We start from the raw sequence: 18,644 nt of genomic DNA, 5'->3' as shown, positions 1-18,644 counted from the left end.
TAAGCGTCGTTACAACGAGAGCACACGGGGTTTTCTTCCTTACGAAATAATGACACGAACACAATAGCCGATACTATGGTCTCATAAGCCCTGACTACACATTGAGTCATTCGTGTGTTCAGTCAGTTATTCCTGGAAGTGCCCATGAACAGCTCTAAGCCTAAGTAACCGTTAATATTACAGTGTTGGACTGGTTGTTAATTCATGACGCAGAAAATCAACGCATAAAAAAGTTCCGCTTTCTTCAATGCGAGTATGATGTAAGCCCATGTGGCGTTTGATGGCAGCGAACTGATTGCTATAAAAAGCAAAATCACCTACACCTTACGCTTAGGCTCGTGAATTGCAACATCCTAAAAAGACGACATCATATGGAACGGGCTGTGGCTTATAGTTCGGGCGTTTCCTGGCGCGTTTAAAGCAAACACGACTGTCGTGTAAAGGTGCTCTTCTGTTTCGATAAGAAATACGCCAAATATTTGTTCAATAAATTTCCTCCATCAACAGGCACCGCCGTAGGCTTGGAGAAGAATCCGTCGAAATGCTACTTTTGCGCAATTTTCATATGCACTGTACTAATTCTCTTGCAGAATGAATATGTCTGTGTGGGAAAATGGAGAATTAAAACACTGGGTTGGAGGTAAGTGAATTATTAACAGGTCATGCTGTGACCCGAATTCCCACAGGCGTATTTGCGCAATGAGAAACAGTTTTTGCCTGCCTGAGAATCATTTATTCGCTCTCATTACATTGCAAACCCCGTTTAAATATACCGTTCAACAGCTTTCACAACCACTAAACATTGAAAAAGGCCATCAGCGTTACACCTACAATTCGGTTAATGTTACTTCTTGATATGGGCAATACTGTCTCACTATTGCAAGCTGTGTAACAATTGTTTGTCTTGCAGTATTTCTCACCCGTTTTTCTTACCTGATGCCAAGACATGATTGATCATATCAGCTTGCTAATTTCTGAGGCTGTGCTATAAATGCCCTATGGTTTCTGAAAAGTAAAAAGCTCAAGCTTATCACACCTTGTATATGTTACACAACGCTTATCAGGTAGCCGTTCGAGGGCTGCAGGAAATATCTTTTATTAAACTTAATTGTACTCCTACTCTCACTGTTTACCTACAATAGCAGCCTAGTTCTGTTATAATAGTGTTTAAATATTAGTTATTTGTATTCGAAACATAGACTATAGTGTGAAATCGGGCAGGAATTTTTACATATAGGTATATTGCAACTATGACTATTTTCAAAAAGTGGAGTTGATAGTTTTCTTGCAATATTTTCATTTTTATTCAAGTAAGCATATTGTAGTTAGCAGAGAGTGCAAATATGTTCATTCAATTCTGTAAGGGTTAAATTTGGCACGTTCTGTTTACCAATTAAGATAGTAAAAGCGAAATGTAGCAGTCGAGTAAAACATCACATTTCATTGCAAGAAAGCGACGCTGCATTTGGCGAGAAGCAGACTTTTTAGGGTGACTAGCTGCGACGTCAGTTATTTCTCGCAAGCCCCGCACCACTATTATGATTCGACCTAAGTTCCGTGAATCAGGAATAGGTTTGCTTTATTTCTATGCACGCTCAACTAGTACTTTTCATTCGGTATCATTTAGCTTTTGTTTATATTGTGCCAGTTTCGGCGCCCATTGATACTGGCGCCCAAATATCCGTAATGAGCGCTCACCTTTCTCGCCGTCTTTGCAAGGTCCTGACGCCCGCTTCATCACCTATTGTTCGTGTAGCCGATGGCGGTACACCTCGCGTTCTTGGAATGTGTACTGCGCGTGTGAGCTTCGATGACCACAAGACCTCAGTTCTCTTTGCTGTGCTGAACGAGTGCCCCCACGACCTCATTCTCGGCCACGACTTTCTGAGCACGCATGCTGCCCTTATCGACTGTTCTGGCCTTTTACAGTTGGAGCTTCCTGCTATGCCTGACATCAACGTCGCGTCGCCACCACGCTTATGCGCTGTCGAGTTGGTTCGCTTGCGCCCAGGTACAGCTACTTACGTCTCATTCACCCCGGACCCTCCTGTCCGTGATGGCGACTACATGATTACCCCTTCTTTGGACGTTCTTCTGACGCACCGTGTAGCTCTGCCTCATTCCCTTGTGACTGTTTCTGCGAACCAAGCATGTATACCTGTACTCAACTTTGGTCGTTGCGCACAGTTGCTTCCCGAAGGTATCACGCTGGGCACTATATCACCTTTAGACACACACGATCCTGTGGCCCTAGCCATTGATACTCCACCACCGGCTTCAGGAAGCCCTGCTGCTAGCGCAACACTTGATGACCCGCTCAACGACATGATTGCCCCGGACCTTTCCCCTTCCCAAAGCAAGGAACTACGCCTTTTGTTGGCGTCATACCGCGACGTTTTCGATTTCGCTTCGCCGCAGCTTGGCCAAACATCTCTAGTCACCCACTGTATTGATACCGGGGATGCAAGACCCATTCATCGACGTCCTTACCGTGTCTCTGCTACCGAGCGCGGCGTCATTCAAACGGAAGTCGACAAGATGCTCGCTAAGGACATCATCGAGCCATCTTCGAGTCCTTGGGCGTCCCATGTGGTTCTTGTAAAGAAGAAGGACAACACCTGGCGGTTCTGCGTCGACTATCGGCACCTTAACAAGATCACCAAGAAAGACGTCTACCCTTTGCCGCGAATAGACGACGCCCTTGATTCTCTTCATGGCGCACGGTACTTTTCTTCCATAGACCTTCGCTCGGGCTATTGGCAAATCGCTGTCGATGAAAATGATCGGGAGAAGACGGCCTTTATTACACCGGATGGGCTCTACCAGTTTAAAGTCATGCCCTTTGGGTTGTGTAACGCACCCGCAACATTTGAGCGCATGATGGACTCCCTCCTTCGGGGTTTCAAATGGTCCACATGCCTCTGCTACCTCGACGATGTCGTCGTTTTCTCACCTGCGTTCTCAAGCCACCTACAACGCTTGTCGGCTATTTTACAAGTCTTTCGCACCGCAAGTCTTCAGCTCAACTCTTCGAAATGCCGCTTTGCCGCCGCGAGATCACCGTGCTGGGCCTTCTTGTTGACGCTGCGGGTATACGGCCTGACCCTGCAAAAATACGCGCCTTTACGAAATTCCCCACTCCACGTTCTTCCAAGGACGTTCGGTCGTCTTTTGGCCTATGCTCCCATTTTCGCCGCTTTGTTAAAGATTGTGCAGCAATTGCGCAGCCCCTCACATGCCTTCTTAAAAAGGACGTCCCCTTCTTGTGGGGTCCTGCCCAAGCGTCGGCTTTTTCTCATCTCGTCCACCTACTCACATCGCCCCCCTGTGTTGGCTCATTTCGACGACTCTGCACCCACCGAAGTACGTACCGATGCCAGTGGTCATGGAATCGGCGCTGTTCTCGGCCAAAATCAACGTGGTCAGGATTGCGTTACTGCATACGCCAGCCGCCTTCTTTCCGCAGCTGAACGGAATTATTCAATAACGGAGAGAGAGTGCCTCGCTGTTGTTTGGGCCGTCGGCAAATTTCGCCCTTATCTGTACGGCAGACCCTTCACCGTTGTCAGTGATCACCACGCCCTCTGCTGGCTGTCTTCTCTGAAGGATCCCACTGGTCGCCTTGGTCGTTGGGCATTGCGACTTCAAGAGTGCACGTACACTGTCGTCTACAAGTTTGGCCGCTTGCATCAGGACGCCGACTGCCTGTCTCGTTATCCCGTAGACCCACCAGAACCTTCGGCGAACGATACTATTCCATCTGTGCTTGCAATAACTGACCTCTTCAACATCTCTGCTGAGCAACGCCGTGACCCGACTCTCCGAAAGATCATTGACGGCCTCAACTCACCGACTCCTGATTCCTCCCTTCGTCTCTTCGTCTCTTCGTGCTACGCGATGGAACCTTGCTTCGTCGCAGTTTCATTCCTGACGGTCCTGACCTCTTGCTTGTGATTCCGGAACACCTTCGTTCGACTCTTCTGGACCAACTTCACGATGTGCCGACAGCGGGGCACCTCGGACTTTCCCGCACCTACGATCGTGCACGCCGTCGTTTCTACTGGCCAGGAATGTATAGGTCGGTACGCCGTTACGTGACCTCGTGCGACCTTTGTCAGCGCCGGAAGAAGTCTACACTCCCGCCTGCTGGCCGTCTTCAATCACTTGACATCCCATGTGAGCCGTTTCATCGTGTCGGCCTCGACTTGCTTGGTCCATTTCCTACGTCTGTCTCGGGAAATCGATGGATCGCCTTTGCCACGGACTATGCTACACGGTTTGCAATTACTCGCGCACTTCCAACCAGCTGCGCGACCGACGTAGCAGACTTCTTGCTTCATAATGTCATCCTTCAACACGGGGCACCGCGCCAGCTCTTGACCGACCGTGGCAGGCAGTTTCTTTCCAGGGTCATCACTGACATCCTGGCGTCTTGCTCGACGAAACACAAGCTAATCACGGCCTACCATCCACAGACGAATGGCTTGACGGAGCGGATGAACCGGACCATTACCGACATGCTGGCAATGTACGTGTCGGCCGACCACCAAGATTGGGATAGAACATTGCCTTTTGTCACGTTTGCGTATAACACGTCCCGGCACGAGACGGCTGGTTATTCGCCTTTCTTTGTCTTATTCGGCCGAAATCCAGCGTTGCCTATGGACACGATGATGCCTCCTTCCATGCACCGACCTACTGAGTACGCTCAAGAAGCCATTGCCCGTGCCGACCATGCACGTCAAGTTGCGCGCTTTCGGTTAACCGAATCGCAAGCGGGCCAACAATCTCGCTACGATCGTCGTCACTGGAATGCCCATTTTCATCCTGGATCTCTTGTCCTCCTCTGGTCTCCAGCACGCCGTGTTGGGCTTTCTGAAAAGCTACTCTTCCCGTACACCTGACCATACCGTGTATGCCGCCAAGTGACTGACGTGACGTATGAAATAGAGCCATTGTCTTCATCCTCGTCGACTCAGCGCCGCACCGACATTGTTCACGTTGTCCGTCTGAAGCCCTATCACATACCGGAACCCACCGACGCCTCTGTGTAGTGACCATTCTCGCTACCGTCTTTGCCCGGGTGCACCGAGTCGGTGCTTTCACCGCCGGAGGATAATGTTATGTGCCGCTTACCTAGAGGACGAAGAAGAGGAGGACGGGGTTCGTTGCTGTTCCGCCATCTTGGTTGTTACCCCGATCACTGCGGTTGTGTGAATATTGTAAATACAGCCTTCGTCTGTCGTCTCCCCGTAACAATATTTATCACTTTTCCCGGGCGCACGAAAAGATCTCCTCTATTTTTACCAACAAATCCGCAGTTCAGGAAAATGAGGTGAGTATTGAGATCAGGGGTGTCATACCTCATTCGCCCGAGCTTTACTATTGAAAAAATGCTCACTGATAAGCAACGCTGTGGCCGATTGTCAGAGGCCGGCTCGGACTCTGAGCACAAGAGTCGTTCCTAAGGCAAGAGCTGGCAATGACCCACTAGCGTTCCTAGTTCACCACAGTCACCCCCGGGGACAAAAAGGGAGTCATCGGTCGACGTACCATAGTTGGACGTCTGGAGGCGTTGTACAAGCACTCACATGGTATTCCGCATGCCGGTCAGGCAGCCAGTCACCGGTAGAGCATGCTGGCGGAAAAATACAGCCATGGTCTCCCAGTGCGCGGTCAGCTTAGTAGTGTTACGAGACGCACCAGGGTCTCACGGGCAGCATGACACGAGGGCCAAAGGATTGGACAGGCAAGATACAGGCAGTGGTAAGGCAAAAGGTTGCCAACGAAAAAAAAACCCTTTAATACATAAAGACGATAGTCTTCTGCCGGCCGTACTACATGAGTCTCCTCCTCCATGTTGAATCGGCGCATCTGGCTCATAGCGTCGCATTTTCAGCGCAGCCTAAAACACTAGCATTGTCAGCGCAGCCTAAGAAACACTAGGGTATTTAGAATTACCTATGTATTTTCTAGTAATAAACGCACCACCTAATACTTACGCATTGATGTTGCGCCTCAGATATGCGTAATATTTGCTTTTTCATCGACAATGTTCACAAGTATGAACGCCGTTACCAGTTGAAGATGGCTGGGCGTTCAGCACGTGCTTAAACTTTGGCCGGGTGGCTGAATCGTGGAACAGACAGACAGACAGACAGACAGACAGACAGACAGACAGACAGACAGACAGACAGACAGACAGACAGACAGACAGACAGACAGACAGGAAGACAGACAGAGAGACCAAAATTTCTGCGTCGAAATATCCCCAAGATAGACTATCGTCTTTAAAACTGTCCAGGCACATGCACTATCCTTTTGAAGCGAGACAACGGTAATCTAGGTGGACTTGTCAGCGTGGCTTGCCTGATAGAGAAACAGCACATTCGCAGACCATGACTATTGTACAAAAGACGAATGCCCAGCGCTGCAACCACATCGCCAGCCCTGCCTGAGGTGCGAGCTTGAGCCGCCTAACCTGTGTTTGATGCAAGGCTGCCTGCGGCTGCCCAGCTCCTTGCTGCTACTACCACCGCTATCAGCCCAGTGTTTGCATTATATTCTGGTAGAGGCTACTGCGGTTTTTTCCCCGGCCCTGCAATTAGAAGTCGAAAATTGCCGCCAGTCATGCCTGATGCCGCCATCTCGACACCCCCACCGGCTTCACCAACCATGGTATCTGCCGGTGTCCAGCTTGTGCGAGAACCCGAGACGTTTTGCGGCATCGGTGAGAAAGACGTTGAGGATTGGCTTGAATCCAATGAAAGAGCCACCGCTATCAACAAATAGGAATGTCCTATGAAGCTCGGCACCGCAATGTTATATTTAACGGATGTCGCCAAGCCGTGGTATAAAAACCCCAGGGCCGATCTTTCAAGTTGGTACCAGCAAACTGGTAAAAAAATCACAGCATATCGACGTGGTGTATGATGATGAGTGGGGCGAAGCGCACTCGCGCTGCAGCACGGCGATGGCATTAGCGCGAGCGTGGTCCTTCTTGATGGAAGATATTGTGACTAGATTGTTTGAGAACCACAATCTGTCACACACACCGCAACTATGGCCGAAACTGTTATCGAGGAAGTCCCGCTGGAAGCGTGCGTCGGCGCCTTCGGGCAGAGCCCGCCTCATGCGTTTTCAGCCACTTCACGTGCTCGCACAGCCTCGGCCTCTACCTGCCGGTACGCGCGCTTTCTCACCGCTTCACGGTCCTTCACATTTTGAAGATCCGATTCGCGCTGCAGCCGTGCAGCTTCGGCCTCGCGAGCTCGAACGGCGGGGTATCGTGCCGCAGCCGTGCAGCTTGTCGAGGAGCTTCGGCCTCGCGGGCTCGAACGGCGGGGTCTTCTCGCCACAGCCATGCAGCTTGTCGAGCAGCTTCGGCTTCGCGGGCTTGAACGGCGGAATCTGCTTCGCGGCGTCGACGTGCAGCTTCGGCATCACGGGCTCTCACCTCAGAATTCTGTCTGCGATCGCGCGCTGCCGCCGCCTTCCTTGCCCTCCGTTCCGCAGCCTTGTCTTCCATCTGGCGACTCCGAGCTAAAGAGAAAGCGTGCAATGAGGGAGCCTCATGGCGCGTTACTTCTGAAATGTTGTCTTCGGGTGTCGTTGATAACACGAGACGTAGTAAAGAAGAAAACGCCACACAGGCGAACACGCACGAGAGTGTCACTCGTCAACGTCGTCTTCTTCTTTTACTGCATACGAGAACGTGCGCTTCTCACGAACTAGAGGTGGCTACTACAAACAAACCTACAAACGGAAGATGGACAGACCCACGGCATAAGGAGCTTCACCCCTAAGGTTCACCAGATACATCAAGAGCATTCTTGAGCTCTACCGGCGTGCCAAACCGACAATGGCGGATGCGGATAAGGTGCGCCACATCATGAAGGGCATTTCCGATGATGCCCTTCAAATGCTGCTGTCTAAGGACCCTGGCATTTTGTCTAAGCTGATGGAGCTTTGCCAGAGTTTCGACAAGCTACGAAGACAGCGCCTTCTGACGCGGCGCCAACGGTTTCTCACAAAACCATCTCGAGCGTTGCTAGCGCTCCTCATCTTGAGTCAGTGCTCTCTCAGATCAAGGAGTTTTTAAAGACGATAGTCTTTCTTGGGGAACCTAAATGCAAAAATTTCGGTCTGTCTGTCTGTCTGTCTGTCTGTTACGCGATTCAATTTCAGCCTCCCGGCCACAATTTAAGCACTTGCTGAACGCCCAGCCACCTTGAACTGGTAGCTGCGTTCATACTTGTGAACACTGTCGATCAAAAAACATATATTACGCATATCTGAGGCGCAACATCAATACGTAAGTATTAGGTGGTGTGTTCCTTCACTAGAAACCACATAGATACGTAATTTAAAAGACCCTGCTGTTTTTCGGCTGCACTGAAAATGCGACGCTATGCACGAAAAAGCCCTCTGCCGACGATATCGTGCTGCCACCTGGCAGTGGTCTTGGGAACAGCATCACGGGTGGTCGCTGATGAGACCAGGACACACGTAGTAGGGCCAGCAGAAGACTATTGTATTTCGACGACATTTGCAGCGAAACACGCAGAAGCGCGGCCAATTTTTCGTGCTCAGGTCGCTCGTCAGCTTTCGCTGCTGTCGCCAGTCGGTTGGCCGGCTGTTGACCGTCGCCTTTGCTGATGAACCTTCGCCAGGTGACACAGAAGAAAGTCTGCGCGGCGCTGCCTTCTGCGCGCCACACTCCTCCTGCGCGGGCCCCCGTTGCTTGTGCCGAGGTAAATGAGCCTCTACGCTATGCCGAGGTTTCCGCACGGCGTGCGCCTGAAACCTACGCGCGATTAGCATCAGCCGTGCCGCTGCCACCACCTATGCGTGGTCGCTCTACCTCGGAGCAGGAGAACTAATTTCTGCAGTTGCAGAAGCAGGAACTGGGTCCCCTGCGAAAAGACCAAGGGGTCTCTCTTCGCCAACGAGTGTTATTGATGTGTATGTCGACGTCGTCGCTGCACTCACCCTTGGCGACGCTGGTGCCGCAGTTTCAATTAGTGCCAGCCTCTACCGCTCGCTCAAAAGCCGGCGTGATGTGTGCGCCAGCGCACACATCACGCCGGCCGCTGCATATACTACTCGCGTCGTGATTGACACGTCGTCTAATTTTAGGTGCTGTATGCTCGTTCCCAGAACCTCATGTGTCGCTGTGACGTTCTCTCCGCTAAAACGGCTGTCCTCGACCACTTTCGCGGTGAGGCAGCATTTCAAGCACTTTGCGACGCTTTGTTATTTGACAATAGTGAAGCTGAGGGCAAGCTATTTGTTGTGTAAGAAACTGCAATAGCGCCGCACTCATTTGCCCTTGCCACAGTATCCTGTGACAGTATTGCCGGGTCATATGGCCACTTTTTACGCCATTTCTCATCTTAGTTCGTCACAAGTCTTCACTCCTTCATTTCGCCCTATCAGGAGACTGCAGGTCTCCAACCTCTTGTCATGTCCTCTTTCTTTGCTTGCTAGAGCGTGCGTCGGGCGTGCGCACAGTGTCGGTCCTTCGACGATCACTGACATGCTAACTGCTTCCACCGCCGAACATGAAGTCGTCGGAGTGACATGTGACTCCTCGCAGCCGACGACTACGCCTGATGTACTGGGCAACTCCATAGCCGACCGTTAACTGCTCCTCAACGCGCCCGGCTTCTACGTCTGCTCGACAAGTTCCGTTGCCTGTTTGGCTGTCAGCATGCTTCCTTCGGCCGTACGTCAGCTGTTAGTCAATGCGTCGACACGGGTACCAAATCGCTACTTGTTACGACTTGGGTGCGGCGGGTCTCGTCATTGGTAGCTTGCCCCCGCCGTCGCTCTCATTAGCTCATCTTTTTCAGAGAGGAAGGCGCGTTCGTACAAGGGAGAACAGGGGTTCATTTACACAGTTTAATGATAAGAGAGTGAGAGATTTGTAGAAAAAAAATCTTCGGCTCAGAAAGCCCCAAGTCTGCCAACACTGAGGCACTCGAAATCAGTTTCAGCAGCTCCTGCCAATCCGGTGTCCTGCCGTCACAGTGCCCTGCCCCCAATAAGGAGGCAATGGGTCAAGCAGTCGCTAATGCGGGACAAGGACGACAAGTCCAATTGGCGACCACTCGTGCACCACGCGATGAAGAGGTTCACGCACCACGCCCCGATGACTCAAATACTGGAGTGTTTGCGAGCAGGAAGGGCTCGAAGGAGAGCCGGGCTTGTGAAAGGTCGACGACCTCGATGAGCTGGCTGCTGTTGCTGTCAAGAACACCTGCAACCACTAATGGCTCCGTCCACCGCGCACGAAAGGGTTGTTCGCGGCACCCCTTCAGATGCCGTGAAACCCGACCATGTCAAAATGCCGGGCGCAGTCGCGCACGTGCAACAGGTGCGTTAACACCTACCAGGAGTCCTGCGCCCCCGAAGAGCACCGATCCCGGGAAGAACTTTTTGGCCGGTCGTAACTTTCATATACTAGGGCCGGTCGTAACTTTCTTTGAAAAAGGCCGCATCATGTGTCTGCGACAGAACGCCAGGTTATAGACGACCAAGTAGCTGACATGCTCAAGCGCGGCGTCATCTAACCTTCGAACAGCCCATGGGCAGCTACAGTTGTCCTTGTGGAGAAGAAGGATGGTTCCATTCGCGTACGTTTACCCCATACCCCTTCCCGAGAATTCGCGATGCCTTTTACTGCTTCCAAGGCGCGGATCTCTTCTCTTCTATCCAATTACGGAGCGGATATTGGCAAGACGCTGTGGCTCCTGACGACCAACCTAAAACTGCCTTCATCACACCCGATGGCCTTAATGAATTCCCTGTCATGCCTTTCGGTGTGTGCAACGCGCCCGCAGCATTCGAGCGCATCATGGACAACCTTTTAAGGCGAAATCCTTTATTGTCTCACACACGCGGTGACTGTCCGTCCGTGCCCTGGCACGGTGCCAACTGTGGCCTCTCGTCCTCACACTCTCTGCAATCACGTGACAGCATACCGGTGCATAGCAACAGTTGCGTGTTGCACATTTCCACGCGCGATGCGCAACTGTTCCGCAACGCGGCGGCGTCCAGCGCGGCGTTGGACGGCACGGCACAGTCAATCGAATGGCCACAGGCTTTCGCCGAACAAACTGGAATTTACAGTGTCCTTCAGTTTTTTTGCGTGGTCTTAAGAGGAAAACACGCCTATGCTACTTAGACGACTTGGTTTATTTTCACCAGACTTTTGCACGCACATCTGTAAGCTAGAGGAGTTGCTGCAGTGCCTAACTGACGCCGGCCTTCAGCTCAACCGGAAGAAGCGCCGCTTTGGTGCAAGTGAGCTCAGCATCCTTGGTCATGTTGTATCCAAAGACGGCATTTTCCCGACACCGCCAAGCTTCGGGCAGTTGCTTACATTCCAAGATATAACTGTGAAAAGTGTCTCAAACCTCCCGACTCTCCCCTAACTTTATATACACAAACATTTCTGCGGCTCGTGACGCTTGGTGCGAAGCCTAAAAATATAGCATAGAGAGCTACTCGCTGGGTGCTTCGCAGGAAACTGATTTCCACAATGTGCGATCTGCCGGGATTTTTCGTATATAGCATATGTCCAGTAACGAACGAGATATATGCCAAATCATAGCAATCTTGAGCTACGTATATTAAATGTCTTTTCATTCAACGCTTGCTGCCCTTTAAGCTCTTTATCGAATTTCGTAAATTATGCAGACTACATTCGAACAGCTAACTCCGGGTAGGTATAAGCCTTAATAATGTTCTCTGCATGCAGGCTATGCGTACGTCGGTGCAGCCTGTACAGCTTGGAAAGTGGGTATGTCTGAAGAAAGAGTCGGAAGTTACTACGGAGTTTACGTCTACGCACATGAGCTTGCACACAGGTAAGTCGTACTTAATATTTATATCGTTGCTGAAATGATATCATGTCGATGGTAGCGTCATCGAGTACAATTACTACCTTGAAGATTAAGCAATTCATTTGACAGGATAGCTTATGCCAGACCTAGTTGTTTTGTGCATAGCCACCGTGGTTCTCAAAACGACGACATGGGCAAACAATTTAACACCTTATTGGCCCCCACAGCGAGAAAGAAGGCACGCAGATTTATGTGTCATATAATAAAGAAAAAAGGCCACTTGGGTTTCAAATTTTCGTGTCTTGACATACTGAAGTTTCGGCCCCCAGCGATTGCTCATACCGCATTATAACATGCATCTTAGTCTCGTCATGTCTATATAACACGCCTCCTCATAACTGTAATCATAAGAAACATATCCAGCCACTGGAAACAGCGTGCAGCAACAAAATCGTAGGTAATAAGGCGCGTTTTGGTGATTTTTCGCCACCAAGCTACTTCTCTTCTGCCTATTCCCGAAAAGAAGCAGCACCCTCTTACTCTCAGCAGGCAGGGGCGAAGGATTTTTCCGTGTCTGAACTGAGCCGCTGCAGACATAAAGGGATGCTCTGTCTCCAATGTGATGAAAGTTATTTCCTCCGGGGGTCTCGACAAATGAGCTCAATGGCACTTAAAGGGAAAGACAACCACTTAAAACACAATCTGTGATAAGAGGACTAATGACACGATTGTTTATTTTATTTACTGAAACAATCCCTATTTTTTCTAACTACACGCGGATATGTATTTTAATTTCTGCAATGACGTCGCAAAAATGACTGTTCGAGCTCCACGCTGTAAGGAAGCGATGATGCGCATGATTCCGACGACGTGATCTTTTACCGGTGTGCCCGGTTAATGGTCTCTATGTTTGTGTTGATATGCGGTACACTTTTTATTATAACTTCTCTAAATAAAATGTGAACATACACCTTCTTTTGTACTGAGCAGAACAGTAGTACCACCTTCGTTTTACGTATGATGCGATGCTCATGAGCGGGAGCATGAAAGTTACATGAGGGCCCAACAGCACCTGCCGACGAGTTGGAGCAATGCCAAGAGCGCCTGGCTCGCAAGGCGATAAAGGAACTTCAAGGGACTTCTCGTGTCGACGATCATTCGGAAAGCTTATTCTGCCTCGATGTTATTAGGCCGCGCAGAGTGAACAAAAAACTACCATCATCACGACTGGCCTCTACATTCTAGCGCGTTGCTCGGCCGGCGCGCTCCCTCATCGTTCTCTTCTTCATATTCTTAACATCTTGCCAATTAGGGTTTATTTTTAATTAAGGCTTTGCTAATGAACTATTTCAGTCCGCCGCCGTAGGCCATCGGACAAGGAGTTTCGGTGACTTCAAGTTTCCCGAGAAATCTTAAACCAGCGCCTTACTAGATTTACTTTATATGCTATCTTTAGGTAGCAGAGTTGCGCGTAGGTCCGCCTAGCATCCGCATGTATACGGCAAAGCCGCACACCGTTCATGCAGGCGACATGGTCAGGTTATCGTTGATTGGGACCCATGTGGTGCCGCCGACCGACGATGAACTTGACTGGCGATGATTAGTGTCAATCCCGTTCACTGTAGCCGCGGCAGAGGGAAATAACAAAAATTGGCCGAGTATCAGCTAGTCCACAATGCACGTTTGCTAGCGGCGCTTAGAAGACAAACGCGCAACGCTGCTACATAAAGGTAGCATATATAGTAACTCAACGCCTTACATACAACAAACGCCATCAGGCATACTCATTGTCAACTGCTCTTTCAGTTTCAGTTCGTCCACGTTCTTGCTTTGCGCCAAAGATTTTCTAACCGATTATGCACCAACTAGCCCGACAGCATACGTTTGGGAAATGATGACTTTGATGAGTGAAAGAGAGAGAAAAAGAAATAAAGAAAGAGCGAGAGAGACAAAGAAAGATATAGAAAGTAGGAGAAAGAGAGAAATTGTTTGCGAAAACAACTTTGTGACGAGGCGGGATTCGAATCCACGTACTCACGATCCGAAGACAAGCACCGTAACCACTCGGTTATCCAGGCACGCTAGCATAACATAGCATAGCCTTGTATTGGCCGCGAGATCGAACGGAGTCGCCGCCTGGCGGCTTCTGGCTGAACCACGCCTAGTGTGGATTGCTCCATGCGTCGTCTGCTAGCCACGCTGTGTTCGCATGTGCGCGTACGTCATGCAGGTCCTCAACAGGCGGTTTGTTCCGTTGCGTTAGTGCAACTTTAACAGCTCGTACGTATGTCTCACACGATGTAAAGGAGCATTTGGCCTTGATCGGCTGTATATGTACTGCAAGAAGATCAGTGAGTGCACTTGTCGAGAGTGCTGTGTGTGGTCGCCGTACCCTCCGTTTACGAGAGTCACGTCAGTGTTGGTGCCGCCCTATGGTCCAAGCGTATTGCAAAGTGCACTTGGCCTTATTCTTAAGATTAGAAGTATTAAATCATCCGTGAATATAGCCTTTTAGCAGCTCGGTGGTAAAAAAAGAGGCTCTCACGCACTTGCGCGTTGTGGTTAGGTGTATAACTTCGGCACTGTCGTTTATAGGTTACGCCACGAGCTTTAGTTGTGTACGGTCCTGGTCCCACTACAGATAATTATTTTTGTCAAGTCACGTCTGACACTTCGGTACTTAAATTGTCCCCTAAAAGAAGAGAAAATGGAATGCCACGGAAATCGCAAAACTGGGTGGCCTTGCGCAAATTTATGTTGTGGCGAAGCTTATATCATAGTGATTTCACGCGAAGCCACATCTTTTTTTTACACTACCTTGAGCGTTTGTGTTGCGTTGTTATTGGTGGAAGGAAGGCAGCGGAATTATTCGCATGAAAAAACGTACTTTGGTCACGTGAAATAACCGGGCCTTTGTTCCATTACTTGTAGCGTTCCTTCTGGGAACTAATACATAAAACACATGGATTCAATCAGACGGGTGTCGTCCGCCATTTTATTCCAAACTTCTTCTTCCTTCACGTCTACCCCTATTACACTTTATCTTCTTGCGTGCGCTTATTGCAGACCGCTTCACTCTTCCTGACTTCTTTGATTACACCTCCCGCTGTAATACTTAAATACGTTGCCAATAGAAGCACACTCTCTTTGATCCGAGGCTGCAGTGTACTACATGTTCTCCAATATCCTGCGTTGAGATGCTGTCTTGACAACTTGGAACGGTCCGTAATATTTAGCATTTGAAGGTGCAACTCCTTTTCTTACAAGAACATAGTCTCCAGGCTCGATGTGTGGTATGTCACTGTTGTGTCTTTTATTAAAGTTCCTCTTCATCCGGCGCCTATATACTTCTTGACCTTCGGCACTTTTCTCTGCTTCAGTAAGTTGGAGGTTATCTAGGAGGCCTAGGTCACGATCTGCAGGCAGTATGGGCGCTGTTCCGGTTGTAGCAAAATGAGGACTGCAGCCTAAACCCGTGGTGTATTATCGGTTGTGGTGCTTCACAGCGGCTTCAAGGCAGCACTTCCAGCCTCCAGGGCAAAGGCCTCTCCCATGTTCCGCCAATCAACCCGGTCCTGTGCTTTCTGCTGCCACGTTATACCTACAAGCTTCTTAATCTCATCTACCCAGCTAATTGTCTGTCTCCCCCTCACGCGTTTGCCATCTCTTGGAATCCAGTCAGTTACCCTTAATGACCACCGGTTATCCTGCCGACGTGCTACGTGCCCGGTCCATATCCATTTCTTCTTCTTAATTTCAACTATGATATCCCTAACCCCCGTTTGTTCCCTGACCCACTCTGCTCTATTCCTGTCTCTTAAGGTTATGGTCGATCATTTCTGGATTTTCACTGAACCCATGAACAAGCAATCTAGACAGTGCATCAGCATCGGTTAGAGGCGGGCCAGGACGGTGCGAAACGGTGAAATCAAACTGTTGCAGATAGTTGACCCATCTCGCAATGCGTCCTCTTGGCTGTGCCATATTCAAAAGTTGTGTCAACGCCTGATGGTCCGTGAATAGCATGAATTTAGCCCCTTCAAGGTAAGTTCGGAAATACTGAACTGTTTTTAGGACTGCCAGCACTTCCTTTTCTGTAATAGAATAATTAAGTTCAGCTGGTTTCAACGTGTAGCTGTAGTATCTCACCACGTAATGCTTCGTTGGATCGGCCTGTTTTGAGGTTTTCTGGTACAAAACTGCACCGGTCGTGTAGTGTGATGCGTCCGTATTCAGTACGAAAGGCAGAGAAAAGTCCGGTATGCGCAGGATGGGATCCAACGATATTACCTTTACAAGCTCGCAATAGACAGCTTCGCACTCCTCATTCCATTAGAAGGGTGCGTCTTTGAGGCACCGTGTCTTCAGTGCGTAGTCCTTGATAAACGCCCTGAAGTGTCCCGCGAGGCCAAGGAAAGCCCGCAGGGAGTGCACATCATAAGGTTTTGCCAGCTGAGAAATTCTTTCTACTGATTCCCGTTTCGTGCTTTTAGTACATCCGTCAAACACCCTTCCGAGAAATACAACTTTGTCTTCAAAGAAAGAACTTTTCTTGAAATTGACTTTGAGTTGAGAAAGAGTCAAAGCTTGAAGAACTTTTGAAAGATGTCCCCGGTGCTACTCTTTTGTCTTTGAATACACGATGATGTCATCAATGTAGACGTTGCATAATACTCCCAAGTAAGGTTTCAGAATATCAGTCATAATTTTCTGGAACCATGCCGGAGAATTTTTCCAACCAAATGGTAGGCGGTTGTACTCAAATAAGTCAAAAGGAATTATAAATGCGGTGTACTTTTTTGTTTCTTCCGTGAGCGGGATTTGCCGAAACCCCTTGCAAATGTCTATTCTTGAAAAACAATGGCAACCACCAGTCTCGTCAATGACATCGTCGATCCTCGGCATTGGATAAGGTGTCAACTCTGTTTGGTGGTTAAGAGCCCGGTAATCTGTGCAGAGTGTGAATGTTCCATCTTCTTTGGGGGCAATAGTTATGGGAGAAGCAAATGGAGAAACAGAAGGGCGGATAATACAAGCCTCCAACATTTCTTGCAACTCCTTCTTCAGCCAGATCTTTTCATCTCTAGACATGCTATAAGGAACACTGCGCACAACTCTTTTGTCAATAAGTTCGAAAGGGACGACGTGAGATTTCTTCACCGGAGGGTAGCTGCCCATGCACGTAAGTTCTGGGTACTTTCGTTTAATGTCCTCCTGGTCAAAAATCATCCTTGTTTTGTTAGGTGCCCCATAGAGATCCTCTGGTCCGACGTTGTCCTCAACCATTAGTCTGTCATCCCAATAGATATTTATCTTAAGCTTCTTCATGTCTGCACGGGACAAAAGGAAATCGTAGCTGACATTAGGAATGGCCAATACGTTAGTGGTAATTGCTTGTCCTTGAAATTAAATGGTTAGGGTAATCCATTCATTATGCATGCTGACGGACCCATCGTAGGCTCGCACTCGCAATGCTCTACCAGTATGCAGGCGACCGCCATCCACTCGACTCTTATTGATGATAGAGACAGAAGCCCCACTATCAACAAGGGCCTTCATTTCAGTGCCGTCTACGCTAATAGGGCCGTAAAGTAAGGTTGATGATATCAAGCAAATTGTCTCGGTGTAGGTTTTTGCTTGGGGCTTGTCATCGAACGTAATTAGCTCACGTGGAGGCTCTGCCTCAATAAACGCCGAAAATCGCCCCTCTTCATTGTTCCGCTGGTGAACTCTTCCGTGGTGCTCGTTATCAGGCTCAGATGGCAGAGTGAACGCTTCATTGTTGCATTGGTTCGAAATATCAACGGCTTGTGTACCACCTTGCTGTTCTCGCGAAGAAAATGTGGTCACTGATATCTGTGTGCATCGCAGAAGTTCATCAAATGATCATGGATCACTTATTTATACTTGACTGCGGATGTTGACGGAAAAAACCTTGCGTTACCAAAGCTACAACTGCAGACGACGGGAGCCTTGGTTCTGCAGAATGCAGTCGGCGGCGGTTTTCAAGACAGTACTCCAGCAATGAGCCAGACGTGTATGTGAAGTGGAGTGCCGCATCCCATCTTTCTACAGCATTGCCTTGGAAACACGCCAAAAACTTGCTCTTCCACCTTTCCCAACACATTGGTGCTCCATCGATAAGGTGCAAATCGTACCACTTTCTTGCGGTGACACCCAAATAACGGCGCATGTTTAGACTCTTCGTGTCGTCAGTATTTCACATATTCCTTTCGCATGCAGACTCAAAAAACCACATCCAATGACCCGCATTTTCCGAGTCTCCTTCAAAATGTTCAGGTTCTACAATTTGTCGTTGTGGATTTTCCTGGCTAAGCGACTTGACCAATGATCCCATTATTTCAGCTTGTTGCATAATGCACCATTGTTGTCACTCAATGGCAGATAAAACGCTGCTCACCTCCCCGGAAGTCGTTTCCTGCTTGAAGGTGCCACGGCGACTGGGTTCCAGAATGAGTTCGCTCAGGGTCTGGAGCTGCAGATTCACTTTCAACGATCCTGTTTGCACGAGGGCTTGACGGCTCATTGAAGCTTCTCGCAGTACCGTGTCGATCAGTCCGGTCGAGCTAACTTCGCGAGGAATGTCCATAGCTGGCTCACCGTGGACTTGGTACCCTGTGAAAACAAGAGGCTCCGATGACGCCTCGTCGATGAAAAAGGTAACCCTCATTTGCGGGCTTCGCAAGCTGTCCGCTGCGCCAAAATGTAGCGTTATTTCTGGGAACTAATACATAAAACACATGGATTCAATCAGACGGGTGTCGTCCGCCATTT

At 49.3% G+C, this 18,644-nt stretch overlaps 1 protein-coding gene across 1 annotated transcript in view; it reads left to right on the top strand.

The window, feature by feature from the left end:
- The window catches only part of LOC119381994 (venom metalloproteinase antarease-like TtrivMP_A), a 116,314-nt gene that overhangs the window by 65,232 nt on the left and 32,438 nt on the right, over nucleotides 1-18,644 (top strand). Inside the window, exons 9-10 of the mRNA XM_037649738.1 lie at nucleotides 591-640; nucleotides 11,765-11,873. Of these exons, the coding sequence (XP_037505666.1) occupies nucleotides 591-640; nucleotides 11,765-11,873 (159 nt within the window). The remainder of the gene's footprint in view (nucleotides 1-590; nucleotides 641-11,764; nucleotides 11,874-18,644) is intronic.

This window comes from Rhipicephalus sanguineus, chromosome 2 (assembly GCF_013339695.2).
Source record: "Rhipicephalus sanguineus isolate Rsan-2018 chromosome 2, BIME_Rsan_1.4, whole genome shotgun sequence".
Classification (NCBI taxonomy): Eukaryota; Metazoa; Arthropoda; class Arachnida; order Ixodida; family Ixodidae; genus Rhipicephalus; species Rhipicephalus sanguineus.
Note: the sequence above shows the minus strand (reverse complement) of the source record. Positions and strands in the feature narration are given on the sequence as shown.